The sequence below is a fragment of the Heteronotia binoei genome, chromosome 17 (assembly GCF_032191835.1).
Source record: "Heteronotia binoei isolate CCM8104 ecotype False Entrance Well chromosome 17, APGP_CSIRO_Hbin_v1, whole genome shotgun sequence".
Classification (NCBI taxonomy): Eukaryota; Metazoa; Chordata; class Lepidosauria; order Squamata; family Gekkonidae; genus Heteronotia; species Heteronotia binoei.
In genome coordinates, this window is record NC_083239.1 from 42,251,413 (window position 1) to 42,267,282 (window position 15,870).

The 15,870-nt window shown below is 53.3% G+C and overlaps 2 protein-coding genes across 2 annotated transcripts in view; one reads left to right on the forward strand and one right to left on the reverse strand.

Moving 5' to 3' along the window:
- Positions 1–7,878, forward strand: ZNF575 (zinc finger protein 575). The gene is made up of 3 exons (XM_060258411.1): positions 1–189; positions 4,997–5,110; positions 6,225–7,878. The coding sequence occupies exons 1-3, from the start codon at positions 117–119 to the stop codon at positions 6,920–6,922; spliced, it is 885 nt and encodes a 294-aa protein (XP_060114394.1). The 5' UTR covers positions 1–116; the 3' UTR covers positions 6,923–7,878.
- Positions 7,879–13,979: 6,101 nt separating this feature from the next.
- Positions 13,980–15,870, reverse strand: part of XRCC1 (X-ray repair cross complementing 1) — a 30,260-nt gene continuing 28,369 nt past the window's right edge. The window contains exons 16-17 of the mRNA XM_060258379.1: positions 15,541–15,616; positions 13,980–14,154 (exon numbers count right to left, since the gene is read on the reverse strand). Of these exons, the coding sequence (XP_060114362.1) occupies positions 14,041–14,154; positions 15,541–15,616 (190 nt within the window). The 3' untranslated portion in view covers positions 13,980–14,040. The remainder of the gene's footprint in view (positions 14,155–15,540; positions 15,617–15,870) is intronic.

The following is a 15,870-nucleotide window of genomic DNA, read 5'->3' on the forward strand; positions in this document are numbered from 1 at the left end:
CGCGAGCGAGCCGGGCTCTGCTTTCCAGCCTCCCCGGCGGCGGCGGCGTCTTGGGCTGGTGCGCCCAGGCTGGGGGCAAAAGGGATGCGGCGGGGCGCCCCCCCCGCGGGGACAGCATGACCCGCCGCGACCGGCTCATGAAAGGGAGACCCCAGAGGCAGCCGGAGGCCGGCGGAGGCGCCCGGGCCGGTGAGTGGCTCGCCGGGCCCCCCAAGCCCAAGGCCGCGCTGGGGGCAAGGGCCAGGAGGCGGCGGGGAGGGCGCCCCGGGGGCAAAAAAGGACGGGGGGGGGGAGGAAGGAGCAACTGCACGCGGACCCCCCGCGTCGCATTGCATTGCATCGCATCGGGTTGCTTCCGTCCCCCACCCCGCTTTGCAGAAACCCATCCGACCCTCTCCAAACTCACCCCGCGGAAGGAAGCGTTGCGCAAAAAAGCCCCATTTCCGCCCGGCGCTCCACATGCATCCCCTACGCGCCCGACACACACCCCGATCTTCCCATGGGTCCCGGGCCCTATGGAGATCGAGCTTCTTGCTTCCTAAGGGAGGGAAGAGTCGAAGGGGGGTGGGAGGGGAGTGCCTTATCCAAAATGTGCCTTTGGGCTTCCCGGGAGGCGCACAGGAGGTGTTTGGATCGGGAACCGGATCAAGGGGTTCACAGGGGGATAGAGAGTCAGATGTCCCGCGGGTTAAGAACCTGAGAAGGGCCCTGCTGGATCACACCCGCGGTCCATCTAGTCCAGCATCCTGTCTCACGCAATGGCCAACCATTTCTTCTGGAGGGCCAGCAACAGGGCAGAGAAGCGGAGGCCTTCATAAGAACATCAGAAGAGCCTTTCTGGATCAGAGCAGTGGTCCATCTAGTCCAGCATCCTGTCACACACAGTGGCCAACCAGTTCCTCTGGAGGGCCAACAACAGGGCAAAGAGGCTGAGGCCTTCATAAGAACATCAGAAGAGCCCTGCTGGATCAGAGCAGTGGTCCCTCTAATCCAGCATCCTGTCTCACACAGTGGCCTCAACCAGTTCTTCTGGAGGGCCAACAACAGGGCAAAGAGGCTGAGGCCTTCATAAGAACATCAGAAGAGCCCTGCTGGATCAGAGCAGTGGTCCATCTAGTCCAGCCTGCTGTCTCACACAGTGGCCTCAACCAGTTCCTCTGGAGGGCCAACAACAGGCAGAGAGGCCGAGGCCCTTCATAAGAACATCAGAAGGCTCCTGCTAGATCAGACCAGTGGTCCATCTAGTCCAGCATCCCATCTCACACAATGGCCAACCTGTTCCTCTGGAGACCCAAAAGCAGAGGCCAAGGCCTCCGCCCCCCCTCCATGTCCTTTGCTGGCTCTGGGGTACAGAGGTTTAGTGCCTCTGAACCGGAGCCCGCATGGCAAGAGCCCCTGAAAGACCTATGTCTGTTGGAGCTAGGGGGCAGCAGATCCCACTGCCGACCACACCAGACCCACCAAAATGGCCTACGGCTCTGACCATCTCCTCAGCAGAGTGTGCTTTTTCTTTTCAAGCATGTGGTCTGCCTGGCTTCTGCAGTGCCCCCCCCCCCCCCATGCAGAACTCCCTCCAAAGAGGTTCCCCAGGAAGACAGAGAGCAACTCTAGACATAGTTTAAGAAGCCATACAGAACAGGGGTGGCCAAACTTCAGCTCAGGAGCCACACGTGGCTCTTTCACACCTATTGAGGGGCTCTCGAAGCCCCCACCACCCCATTGGCTGGCTTGGAGAAGGCATTTCTCTCTTTAAATCTCTTATCTGAACCAAGCCAGCTGGTGGCTTGGGAAAATGCATTTAAAGTTGCTTTCTTTCCACCTCTCTCCCTCCCAGTCTATTTTCCTGCCTAGTCAAACATCTGACGTTCATGCCTTGCGGTTCTCAAACATCTGATTTTATTCTGCGTGGCTCTTACGTTAAGCAAGTTTGGCACCCCCGATAGAGAGCACGGGCCGGCTGCTGTGCCCCGTTAAAGAATCACTGCCAGCGATGCCAGGGGAATCAAGATTGCCGCCGCCCCAAGACATTGAAGCTCCAGCCCCACCCTTTGATCTGAGCCTCTATTTCCCCCTCCCCCCCAAAAAAAAAATTGCCGAGGAGTCCACACTTTCAGCTTTTTGGCACACGTTTCAGTTTTGAGACTTGGCATTGAACCCCGGTGCTGGGCCCAAGTCTTGGAAGAGGTTCAGCTCTGTTGCTGCTGAGCCTTTCGGTGTCCGGCTGCCCTCCGCCTCTCCCTTGGCAGGGCGCCTCTCTCGCCTTTGCCCCGGCGGTGGCTTCTTTTCCTCAGCTTGTTCGGCCTGTCTGCTGAGCTAGTTGCCATAGCAACCGCACAGGGAGGCCAAGCTGAGCGAGAGCAGAACTGAACGGCAACCGGATCCAGAGGCCCTGCAGCAGACAGGAGCCAAGGGGGAAACTGGGGCAGGCTGTGTCGGGGGTCTTTCCCAGAGATGCCGCCGGCCCACCCGTCGGAACAAAAGTCAGCCTTTTGAACGGCCGCAAGATTCGCTAGCCCGTCTGCTCACTCGCATCCTGAAAAGGTCACCTGTGATCCAGAACAGTGGCTCCCAACCTTGTTGACACCAGGGGCCGGTTTCATGGAAGACAATTTTTCCACGGACCAGTGGAGGGGCGATGCTGGGGTTTTGCTGCCCCAGGCTGCCCCCCTGTCCATGCCCCATCCCTGGCCCCCCATGGGGGTCTTTAAATGAGGGGTAGGCAAAGGTTGCTGCCGTGCTGCCCCTCCAGGACCTGGCTGGATGAAAGTGGTGGTGCTTCAGAGCGAGGCCGTGCCTCTTTTGTCTGCCTGGGTCGCGGGTGGCCAAAAGGGGCAGTGAAGCACCTCTGCCTTGCTCCACGGCCTGGTTGCTAACAGGCCACAGACCGGTACCGGTCTATGGGCCAGGGGTTGGGGACCCCTGATCCAGAAGAAAAAAGGAGCCAATTTTTGTAAAGGGTTTGTTTTTTAAAAAACTAGTCACTTGGAGACAACCCTTGTTCGCCACAGGTGACTAGACCATGGCTATATACAAACCTGCCTGGTTTCATGGACGCTTTCCTACTTTCCTGTACCATGGCTCAGGGCTAGGTGAATTCCCCACCAGCACTGAAACTGTGCGGATTCTGATGCCTAATATCTGAAAACCTTAGCGGAGGTACAAATACGTATAGAGCAGGGGTAGCCGTACTTGCTTGATGAAAGAGCCACATAGAATAAACGGCAGATGTTTGAGAGCTGCATGACGTGAACATCAGATGTTTGAGAGAAGGAAGTTAGGAAGGGAAGGAGAAGGAGGAGGGAGAGGTGGAAAGAAAGCAACTTTAAATGCATTCTCCAAGCTGCCAGTCGGCTTGGCTTGCAGAAGTGATTTAAAGAGAAATGCCTTATCCAAGCCAGTCAATAGGGCAGTGGGAGCCAGTTTGGTGTAGTGGTTAAGTATGCGGACTCTTATCTGGGAGAACCGGGTTTGATTCCCCACTCCTCCACTTGCACCTGCTGGAATGGCCTTGGGTCAGCCATAGCTCTGGCAGAGGTTGTCCTTGAAAGGGCAGCTGCTGGGAGAGCCCTCTCCAGCCCCACCTACCTCACAGGGTGTCTGTTGTGGGGGAGGAAGGTAAAGGAGATTGTGAGCCGCTCTGAGACTCTTCGGAGTGGAGGGCGGGATATAAATCCAATATCATCATCTTCTTCTTCTTGAGCCGCACAATGTGTGTGAAAGAGCCACATGTGGCTCCTGAGCCGCAGTTTGGCCATCCCTAGTATAAAGCAAGCTTTTAGTCCAGGGGTATCAAACATGCAGCCCTTGGGCCAGATCAAGCCCCCGGAGGGCTCCTATCAGGCCCGCAAGCAACTCAGTCATCTGCTTCCTTCTCCCTCTCTTCTTTATACTTCGCAGCTTGCTTTGCCAGGCTTGCTCAATCACACAGGAGCTACAGAGTGAAGTCTCTGTTTTTTTTCATTGGCTGACCAGCACACAAAGCAATTTATGTACAGAAGCTCGCAATGCCCAGCCACTTCACGTTTTCCCCTGGGTCTCAGGCTCAAAGCATTGGCCATGAGATTTCTGTAACGAATGTCAATAAATCAAAAGTAGGTTCGCAACTTGCAGACACACACCTGAACAGCACACTCAAGATTGCTACAGCACAGACACGCTCCAGATGTTGATACAATAATTCAGAGCAAGAGGTGTCAGTTATCAGAGACCATTCAGGGGTGGCCAACGGTAGCTCTCCAGATGTTTTTTGCCTACAACTCCCATCGGCCTCAGCCATCAGCCATGCTGGCTGTGGCCGATGGGAGTTGTAGGCAAAAAACATCTGGAGAGCTACCGTTGGCCACCCCTGTATTAAATAAACAAAATATTGCAAGAGTGCTAATCTTTTAAGCATGTCTTAAAGTTTATTTTTTTAAAATATTCCATAGTGTTTGTCTGTCCTTTATAAAATTTATATCTCTGCTACCTAGCATATTTTATGACACGTGGCCTGGGCCGACAAGATCTCATTCCTGCTAGCATTCCACCCCTGATGTGATGTCACCCTGTGGGTCGGTAACAACTCGGTGCTTACACAGGGGATGTCCTTTACCTTTTTAACCTGTACTTTCCCGGTTTTGCACTTTGCAAAGAGCCCCGTGGCGCAGAGTGGTAAAGCTGCAGTACTGCAGTCGGAGCCCTCTGCTCACGACCTGAGTTCGATCCCAGCGGAAGCTGGTTCAGGTAGCCAGCTCCAGGTTGACTCAGCCTTCCATCCTTCCAAGGTCGGTAAAATGAGTACCCAGCTTGCTGGGGGGGAAAGTGTAGATGACTGGGGAAGGCACTGGCAAACCACCCCGTAAAAAGTCTGCCGTGAAAACGTTGTGAAAGCAGCGTCACCCCAGAGTCGGAAACGACTGGTGCTTGCACGGGGGACTACCTTTTACCTTTATTTTTTTTACTTCCCGGCTTGATCAGTTGCCGCAGGTAATACTGTAAATGTCTCCTGTTGGTCCAGGTTTCTTCCTCGCTAGACCGAGCCTTGTCCTGATGCTGGAAAGGGGAGACCAGCCCTGCGTGAGCAGCAGCAAGAATGGCATGGCTGGCAATCCGCTGAGCGGCGACAGTGCGGGTAAAGAGGACCCGTCTCAGAAAGCAGGAGGCATCTCTTCTCGGGCGGGACTGTGCCACACACAAGTTTGCGGTGGAACGGCGGGGAGGGACGAGGGCAGGAAGCCGATGTCGTTTGCCATCCGGAGGGGGTCTGGAGGAGGGGCGGAGCATCCGCTTTGTGTGTAGAAGGAGGGAGGCTCAAGCCCCGGCACGGCTGGATAAAATGAGGGCAGCATCTAGCACGAAAACCTTCTAGCTGAGGCTCTGGAAAGCTGCTTCCAGTCAGAGCGGGAGATGCTAACCTCGAACGACCTGACTCAGAAGGCAGCGTCATGCTGCCACCCAAAATTTGTTTGAGCTAAGAAAGGAGAGGAACTTAGAGAAAAGTGGTCATTATGTCATAGGGGGATCAGGCCTGTAGTTACGGTGGGGCCTTGGGGGCCAAGCCACTCTATTTAACCCCCCCCTTCTCTCTGTAGGGCCCCTCCATTGGAGGGTCTCCAATATGCTTCTAATTCATGCAGCCAACAACAGGATCAGAGGAAAAGGGAGAGTGAGAGCACGAGAGAGCGACAGCGAGAGTGAGAGAGACTGCAAGAGCAACAGTGCAAGAGTGCTAGAGAAGCAGGAGAGCGAGAAAGCATGAGAGAGAGACAGACAGAGAGAGCATGAAGATGATGATGATATTGGACTTATATCCCGCCCTGTACTCTGAATCTCAGAGACTCAGAGCAGTCACAATCTCCTTTTACAATCCCACCCCCCCCACACACAACAGACACCCTGTGAGGTGGGTGGGGCTGGAGAGGGCTCTCACAGCAGCTGCCCTTTCAAGGACAACTGCGAGACCTATGGCTGACCCAAGGCCATTCCAGCAGCTGCAAGTGGAAGAATGGGGAATCAATCCCCGTTCTCCCAGATAAGAGTCCGCACACTTCACCACTACACCAAACTGGCTCTCCGAGAGAACGACAGTGGCCGCTCCACCAATATTTTTATCCCCTGGGCCACCCCACCCAAAATCTTCTGGCTACAGGCCTGACGGGAATGATCCCTTACCCAGGCGGTTGAAGCAGGGAAGTGGTTTCCCCCATAAAAGCACTTTCCCTTTTGACTTTCTCCTTTCCTTTCAGACCCGCAAGCCGTGAAGGAGAATGCCAGGGCACCTTCGCCTACAGCCCTCTCTTCTCCCCCCGCCGCGGAGCCCCCCAAGCCTGCCCGCCCTCGCCGCCCCAGGCCCCCCGCCATGCTCCCCTCGGAGCGCCCGTACCAGTGCAAAGACTGCGGCAAGCGCTTCATCTACCGCTCCAAGCTGGCCACCCACCAATGGACCCACTGCGCCGAGCGCCCCTACAAATGCCCCGATTGCCCCAAGAGCTTCAGCTACCCCTCCAAGCTGGCCGCCCACCGCCGAACCCACACGGGCGAGCGGCCGTACCCTTGCAGCCTGTGCCCCAAGCGCTTCGGACACCGCTCCAAGCTGGCCGCCCACCAGTGGATCCACACCCCGGAACGCCCCTACAAATGCGCCGACTGCCCCAAGAGCTTCTGCTATCCCTCCAAGCTGGCCGCCCACCGCCGCACGCATACGGGGCAGCGCCCTTACCCCTGCAACCGCTGCGGGAAAAGCTTCTGCTACCCCTCCAAGCTGGCCGCCCATCAGCAGATCCACGCGGCTGCCGCAGCGGGACGCCCCTACCCATGCATGCGCTGCAGCAAGAGCTTCCGGCAGCTCCGCAACCTCACGCTCCACCAGCGGGTGCACGAGGACGCCGAGGCGGAGAGCGACTTGTCCCAAAACAAGGGCCGCAGCAATGGGGAGAGGCCTTAGAGCGGAGCTTCCAGAGACCGGACCATGGGAAGGGGAAGGGTGGTTAAAATTTGAACACGTGGTGGGTGCGGTGGGATCGTTTTGTATGTAGCTGAACAGGACACAAGGGAGGATTTGAAATGACATGACGATGCCCCCCTGTTGGCTCATAACCTCTTGGCCCATGGCGGTTTGCTCCCCCCCCTGGTACTGCCAAATCAAAGCGCTCTTCAGACCAACTTGTGTGTCGCCCCCTGAAAAACAATTCCACGTTCTCACCCCGATTCTGCAGCAAGGAAAGGCGTATCCTGCGCCCTGAATAATTTATGCAACCTGGCACATCTAGTTTATTTTGCTGAAATCTATTTTCAACTTGCGTCAAGGAATCACGAAGAACACAGAAGTCCTGCCGCCGTATGCAGAAATCCGTTTTGTAAGAAATTTGTTTTGAAAGATATTTGTGTTCCCCCTCCCCAACGTTTAGCATCACACGAGAGCAGAATTCTGTCTTTGCTTTGCACAGAGGGACAAATGATCTGTCTGGTGCTGGGACGGTATGTATTCTGTGGCTTTTTAATTTGCACACGTGCACAAGAACTCCTTGGGATCGGAGACCTGGCCTTGCCAACCTTCCGAACGTCGGTTGCCTACTGCGGCCTACGCAGTGGTTTTGTGAACTAAGGCAGGGCTTAAATTTGCAGTGGTTCCCAAAGCGGGAGGTTTAAAAACACAGTAGCAGGTGAAGGTACATTGCTCTGGCCGCGCGCGACTGGAAGCCCTGTCTGATCTGGCCGGTCTTTTAAAAAAAAAAAAAAAAGCTTCAAGCCCTCATTAATTCAAAGGGTAAACCTGGGAAAAAACATTTGGAATTTCTGGGTGGAATTAGAGGTCAGCACGATTCTGTACAACTGCAGTCTGCCCGTTCTGTGTCTAACAAGCAGAATAACTTTTGTTAAAAAAAGACATAATTTATGTAACCTTCTGAATTCCGGGTGTTTTCTTTTTAGTTCAGTATCTGGGCCAAGTGCTGCTAGGAGTGCAGCCGGCTGGACACGCAGAAGGGCAGTTCGGGGCTGTGAGCGTGTTCTGCTTTCCTTTCAAGGTGCACTTCTTTCCATTGCATTGGGGTTGGTGCATCACAGTGCGACTGTCAAGAGCGGGGGGTGGCCAAACTGCAGCTTGGGAGCCACGTGGCTCACACGTATCAGGTGGCTCTCTAAGCCCCCACTGCCCTGTCGGCCAGCTTGGAGAAGGCATTTCTCTCTTTAAGTCACTTTGCCAAGCAAAGTCAGCCAGCAGCTTGGAGGATGTGTTTAAAGTTGCTTTCATTCTACCTCTCTCTTCCCCCTTCCATCTATTTTCCTTCCTAGCTTCGATGTTCATGTCTTGCGGCTCTCAAAATATGACTTTTATTCTATTCCAAGGGTGGCCAATGGTAGCTCTCCAGATGTTTTTTTTGGCCTACAACTCCCATCAGCCATGTTGGCTGGGGCCGATGGGAGTTGTAGGCAAAACAAATCTGAAGAGCTACCGTTGGCCACCCCTGTTCTATGCATCTCTCATGTTAAGTATGTAAGTTTGGCTACCCCTGGTCAAGAGCAGTGTTTCCTCTAAGCTGAGTTAATGTGAACTACCAGAGATTTTTGGCCTTTGGCTCACACTTTTTTGTCTTAGCTCAGGAAAAATGGCCCCAGAGCAAACTAATTTATACAGCAGCTCACAACTTTCATGCCAGTAGCTCACAAAGTAGAATTTTTGCTCGCAAGTCTCCATGGCTCAGAGGGAACATTGGCCAACAGCAAGAACCTAGAAAGCTGTTTTCGCTGCGCAGATAGCGCCTAACAAATAAGGTTGTCGCACTTTTCTTTTGCACTGTTCTGTTAATGTTCTGCTTGTAGCGCACTTCCTCAGTTCTTGTTTGTGGCCGTTTAAACCCAAAGGCATTCTGGGGTCTGTCCCCCGCCTCCCAATGCAGGGGTCAGTCTTGTACCAGTTTGGCCTCCTGTCCAGTTTGCTGCATTCCACCTGTTCTCTAGGATACAAACCCAAACTTGGGGATTTTACTCATCCAGGTGTTTCCCCCCCCCCCTCCTTTTTACATTTGCCAAAGTGTCTCCTCCTTGCACTCGCCACCCCAAACCAGCAGATTCCCCTACCCTGCAAGGCAGGTTGTAGAGATGGCGGAACAAAGGATTCGTGATCTCTCTGATGTTGCCTCTATGAGGGGAGTCGAGGGTTTTTCTTTTTTGGTCTTTTTCTTGGACCGTAAATCCCCCCCCCCCCCAAAAAAATGTTTCTCAGCCAGGGATGGAATTCTAGCAGGAGCTCCTTTGCATATTAGGCCACACACCCCTGGTGTAGCCAAACCTCCAAGAGCTTACAAGGCTCTTTTTTGGTAACCTCTTGGAGGATTGGTTACATCAGGGGGTGTGGCCTAATATGCAAAGGAGCTCCTGCTAGAATTCCATCCCTGCTAGGTCATCTGAATGTGGGGGAGGGGAGGGAAATGCCTGCTGGGGACTCCATTATTCCCTATGGAAGCTGATTCTCCTAGGGTATAGCGGAGAATCGGTGTGTAACCATCTCTAGCAGGAGCTCCTTTGCATATTAGGCCACACACCCCCTGATGTAACGAAGCCTCCAAGAGCTTACAGGGCTTTTTTTTGTAAGCCCTTGGAAGATTGGCTACATCAGGGAGGTGTGGCCTAATACGCTAAGGAGCTCTTGCTAGAATTCCACCCGTCCTCAGCTATACTGACTTTGGCTGACCAGTTCATTGAGTAGGTCTTTAGAGAACGTCTCCGCCCAAAAACCAAACTGTGAGGACGGGGATGAAGTTCAGGGCTTGGTGTCATGCATTTTGAAGCAAGTGACTGCCGGTGGGAAAAGAAAACTGGGTTAGGTAGGTCCACACCCACCCTATAGAATGCAGTTCTCATCTACGGATGCAAATTGGCCTTGTGCTGAAATGAAATCTGGCCATGGCTCAGTGGGTAGAGCCTCTGCTTCACACGCAGAAGGTCCCAAGTTCAATTCCTGGCATCTCCAGATAAAAGGACCAGGCAGGAGGTGATGGGAAAGACCTCAGCTGAAGAGCCAGGAAGTGGGGCTGTAGCTCAGTGGTAGAGTATCTGCTTGGCATGCAGAAGGTCCCAGGTTCAATCCCCAGCATCTCCAGGTAAAAGGACCAGGCAACAGGTGATGGGAAAGACCTCAGCTGGAGACCCTGGAGAGATGCTAGTCTGCAGATGCAGTGCTGCAGCCGATGGATCAAGGGTCTGATTCACAACATGGTACCTTCATATATTCATGTAGGTCCCTGCTAAAATACCCAGATATTCTCTGGAAGGTGTGGCTTAGCAGTAGAGCATCTGTTTGGTACACCCAAGGTCTGAGGTTCAGTCCCCAGCATCTCCAGTTAAAAGGACCAGGCAGGAGGTGATGAGAAAGATTTCAGCCTGAGACCCTGAAGAGCCATGAAGTGGGGCTGCAGCTCAGTGATAGAGCCTCTACCTGGCATACAGAAGGTCCCAGGTTCAGTCCCCGGAATTTCCAGTTAAAGAATCTAGCAACAGGTGATGGGAAAAGACCTCGCCCTGAAACCCTGGAAATCCGCTGCCAGTCTGAGTAGACGTTCTGGACTGAGGATGATTCAGTATAAAGCATTTTCACGGATATTCATGTTGTCTGTTTTGAGAACGGCTGCCATTTATAGAACAGGTCTGTGAGATCTTCCTATTTCCCATAAACACAATCTCAAGAAGACGATTGCAGACTGATACCCCGCCCTTCTCTCTGAATCAAAGACTCAGAGTAGCTTACAATCTCCTATATCTTCATCCCCCACAACAGACACTCTATGAGGTGGGTGGGGCTGAGAGGGCTCTCACAGCAGCTGCCCTTTCAAGGACAACTGTCAGAGCTATGGCTGACCCAAGGCCATCCCAGCATGTGCAAGTGGAGGAGTGGGGAATCAAACCCGGTTCTCCCAGATAAGAGTCTGCACACTTAACCACTACACCAAACTGGCTCTCTCACTAGTAACTCCTTTTTGCTCTAACACAGGAACACAAGAGCACCTGAAGCCCTTTTTGAATATTTATTTTTTTAAAAAAAAACACAACAAACCATACGGGAGTGGGGGAGGGAAATACATGAACAGAGGCCCCCGAAAGAGATTTGCGCTGTATTCTTTTCTCCATTTCTAGACACTTGAGGCAAGCTTGTTCTGACTCGTATTATTTCATACAAAAAAAGTTAAGCCCTTGAATCTTGGCCGTAGGGGCAGCGTTACAAACTTGACCTGGCTTTTTAATTCTGGTGGGCCTCCCTCTCTCAGCCCCCCCCCTTAATGTTGTAGTTTTATAAGAGCCATTGCATGTGTGTATTAGACAATCCACAGGGCATGCTCAAAACCCCTACGTTTCCCAAGGCTTCCAGGCAAGAAGCTGATAGCTTATTTGAAGCCCCCTCTAAGGACACGCCTCCTGTCGAGTGTATGATTTAGAAGGGCAATACTGGGTACCTGCAGAATCCCGGCATAGATGAAATCTGGTAGAAGGAATTCTGTAAGGGGACAGAGCGCCAGAAAGGTTAGGGCATCCCCTACCCGGAAGAAATCCACATCCCCTCTTCCAAGGTTCCTTGGTTGTAACCCGGGGAGTTTCCCTGTGCCTTGACTGTCTGTCTGTGGAGCGGGAGAGGTGACAACAGCAAACCCCAATTCCTTCCCAAGCTGGTCCTCTTGCCCAGGGGTGGAATTCTAGCAGGAGCTCCTTTGCATATTAGGCCACACACCCCGATGTAGCCAATCCTCCCAAGAGCTTACGAGGCTCTTTTTTGTAAGCTCTTGGGAGGATTGGCTACATCAGGAGGGTGCGGCCTAATATGCAAAGGAGCTCCTACTAGAATTCCCCCCCGTTCTCAACCTGTTAGCAGCTCAGCTTTGCCACTTCAGCAGGAAAATGGGGACTCAGGCAATCTGGGGGACGGTGTGTGTGTGTGTGTGTGTGTGAAGAAACCTCTGCAGCCCCACTCCCATGGCATTTGAGAGATCTCCAGGTCACACAGGGCTTTTTTTGTAGCAGGAACTTCTTTGCATATTAAGCCACACACCCCCTAATGTAGCCAATCCTCCAAGAGCTTACAGGGCTCTTAGTACAGGGCCTACTGTCAGTCTTGGAGGACTGGCTACGTCAGGGGTGTGTGACCTGATATGCAAAGGAGTTCCTGCTACAAAAAAGCCCTGACAGTGGGAATTTCTGAAAGATAACACCTGGGGAGATGTTGCAGGATGCTAGCCGAAATGAGACCATCCAGAAGAGCCGGCCCCTGGCCAGTCTCTGTGGCAGCCGCTTGAAGATGGGGAACCCCCCCCCCCCCCGAAGGAACTGGGGAACGCAAGAAGCGCAGCTGGCTCGATCCCTGGGGCAGAGGGCAGCACCAACGGAGCGGTGGAAGCTGGCTGTAAAAACGAGGTAGATTCAAAGCCCTCGCTGCCCAGTTCAGAGCCAGTGCGGACCGGGGGTGTGTGTGTGAAGGGCACGCGCTTTCCAAGAAGGGCAGCCCCCCGGAAATCTGTGGGGGTGTTGAGCCGGAAAGGGATTGATTGGCTCTTTCCAGAGGTGGGCTTCACCCAGGCAGGAGGAAAAGAACCAGAGCCGGATGATGCGAACTTAACCCTCTGGTGAAATCTGAACTCGCGTACCCTTCTACTCTCCTGTCCTATAAGGGGGAAACGGGTTCCCACTGCTTGGTCCAAAAAAAGTACAAACAGCGCTTCCTAATGCAGCTTTAACTGGTTACGCCAACGGTAAGAAGCTCTTAAATTTAAAAAAAAGGGGAGGGGGTGTGTAATGTGAGAATTCTGAAGTTTGGCACTGGATCTCCTCTTAGAACGCTTGGCCACAGGAGGGCGTCCACCGGCAGACATGTCAGGGGAGGAGAGCTTGTGAATACTGTATAGGGGAAAGCTCAGATATGCAGCTGAAAGAGCTGGACTGGAAAGAACCAGTTTGGACCCAGGTGTTTCCGCGTGCACCCGTGGGTAATGTGGAATGCACAACAGAAATCTGTGCTCACGGGACTCGTGGATTCCAGAATTCTAAAAGAGCTGAGCCCTGCCTCCTGCTGGGATACATGCTTTAACTTAAAAGCTTTTTTTTGTAGCAGGAATTCCTTTGCATATTAGGCCACACACCCCTGATGCAGCCAATCCTCCAAGAGCTTACAGGGCTCTTAGTACAGGGCCTACTGTAAACTCCAAGAGGATTGGCTACATCAGGAGCGTGTGGCCTAATATGCAAAGGAGTTCCTGCTACAAAAAAAGCTCTGGCTTTTAAGATTCCCAGCACGGACGGATGCAGGGGTCGGCTCTCGTGTGGTGTTTCTGCAGGCAAGAGGACTTCTGCCTGTGGAATGTGACTTTCTTGGACTGCAGCCCATTATGGAACTGGGGAGGGGGGAGTGTTTAAAAGGGTGACATCCTGGGCTTTTTTTGTAGCAGGAACTCCTTTGCATATTAGGCCACACCCCCTGATGTAGCCAATCCTCTTGGAGCTACCAGGGCTCTTCATACAGGGCCTACTGTAAGCTCTTGGAGGATTGGCTACATCAGGGGTGTGTGGCCTAAGATGCAAAGGAGTTCCTGCTACACAAAAAGCCCTGGTGCCATGAACATGAGAATGAATGGGGGGGGTGGAGTCCTTCCCTCCCTCCCTGCCAGTTCAGTGAACACGGTTCACTTTCACCCGGCCCCGTTCCACATCTTAAGCCTTCAAACCAGGTTCAGACGACGCACAGCAGTGTGCCAGTCTGCCGTGTGTGTGTGTGGGGAGGGGTGGATTTGGGGGAAGCTGTTTCCGAAAGAGTAAGCGAAAGTGAGTCGTTCCGTCTTCAAATGCAACCTTGGAGAGCTGCGGGGAAGAGAGAACGTTTTTAAAAACCCACTAGCTCGGTACGAGCCTCGTGTGTGGCTTCCGGGGAAGGGGTGCTCGTCGGACCAGGCTCTCCGGGAAGAATTCCAGCCGCCTGGGAGGGGACCCCACCCGCCCCCCAAAAAGACCAAGATGATCCCTGTCTTCTGTATGCGGTGGTGTAAAATGATATATACATAGATGAGCCGGCGGGAGGACCTCCTCTTACGCTCGCGGGACCACGACGTACGGCTGGTGGGGGATGAGCTTCTGCCGCTCGTTGCAGTTGTAGATCCAGCGGGGGCGCACAAAGGAGAGGTTGGCATTCTCATTCAGAGCCTGGAGCGGGAAGCAAAACCAGCAGGTTCTTCAGTCGTTGATGCTGGCTTGGGGGAGGAGCCGTGGCTCGGCGGCAGAGCCTCTGTAGATGGACACGGGCAAGGCTTTTTTTGGAGTAGGAACTCCTTTGCATATTAGGCCACGCTCCCCCCTCCCAATGTAGTCAATCCTCCTGGAGCTTACTGCAGGCCCTGTACTAAGAGTCCTGTAAGCCAGGGGTGTTAAACATGCGGCCCGGGGGCCAAATCAAGCCCCTGAACAACTGGCTCTTGTCTGCTTCCTTCTCCCTCTCTCTTGCTTCCTTCTGCGTCTCAACTTGCTTTGCCAGGCTTGCTCAATCGTACAGGAGCTACAGAGCAAAACCTCAATTTCCTCCATTGGTTGAAGCTACTCCCCCTCCTGGTCCTCTGGAGAGGGAGGGAAAGGGCCAGAGCTTCCTTTGCCCAGTTCCCTAAATCCCATGGGAGAAATACAAAGAAAGCATCTTTAAGAACAACAGTGCTAATGTTGTAAGCATGTTTTATTTTAAGAGCCAGTTTGGTGCAGTGGTTAAGTGTGCAGACTCTTATCTGGGAGAACCGGGTTTGATTCCCCCACTCCTCCACTTGCACCTGCTGGAATGGCCTTGGGTCAGCCATAGCTATCGCAGGAGTTGTCCTTGAAAGGGCAGCTGCTGTGAGAGCCCTCTCAACCCCACCCACCTCACAGGATGTCTGTTGTGGGGGGGGGGGAAGGTAAAGGAGATTGTGAGCCGCTTCGGAGTGGAGGGCGGGATATAAATCCAATATCATCATCATCATCATCATCTTCTTCTTCTTAAGGCTCTTTTTTTAAAAAAACAAACAAACAAACCTTAGTCGTGTTTGTCTGTGTCCTTTAAAGAGTTTCTATTTCTGCTACCTAATCTTAAATAGGTGCACACATGGCCCAGCCAGGTCTCATGTATTTATGTCAGGACAGGCTCTCATAAACTGAGCTCGACACCCCTGCTGTAAGCTCTTGGAGGAATGGCTACATCAGGGAGGCGTGGCCTAATATGCAAAGGAGTTCCTGCTACAAAAAAAAGAGGCCTGGTCACAGGTATCCCCAGCTGAAAGGACCAGGTAGGAGGTGATGGGAAAGACCTCCACCTGAGACCCTGGAGAGCCCCCGCCAGTCTGAGTAGACAAGACCGACCTGGTTGATTCTGTATAAGCCAGCTCTGTGTGTACCCTCTCCCGCCACAAGGGGGAGCCAGTTCACTCAGGGCACTGTACTCCAGAGATCGCTGGTGGGACCCCGGGGTGTTTGCTTTTGTTTCAAAGTTGCCACGGAACAGCGAACCCCCATTTGGGATTTGCTGGGCTCGGCCGACGGCCCCCCCCCCCCCAAGTGGGCCACGCTCACCTCCTCGAAGGTGTCGTCCCATTCCTGAGCCGTGATCACGTAGTTCACCCTTTCGTTCATGTAGTCTTCCACCTCCCTGTAAGCGAAGCAGAAGAGCTGGCTGTGGCTGACAGATGGACACCCCGCCCCACCAGTCCTAATCACCAGCTGCCCTGCCCATATTACTCTTTTTTTTTGGTGGGGGGGGGCTCCAGTCTGCCAGCTCTCGGACCAAAGGCAAGGAAGAGAGGCAGATTCCTCACTGGAAAAAACAGAAATCCAACTCTGCAATCCGGTTCCAGGTTTTGGGTTCTTCCCCACCCCCCTGCCCCCAAACAAACGAGCTCTAGT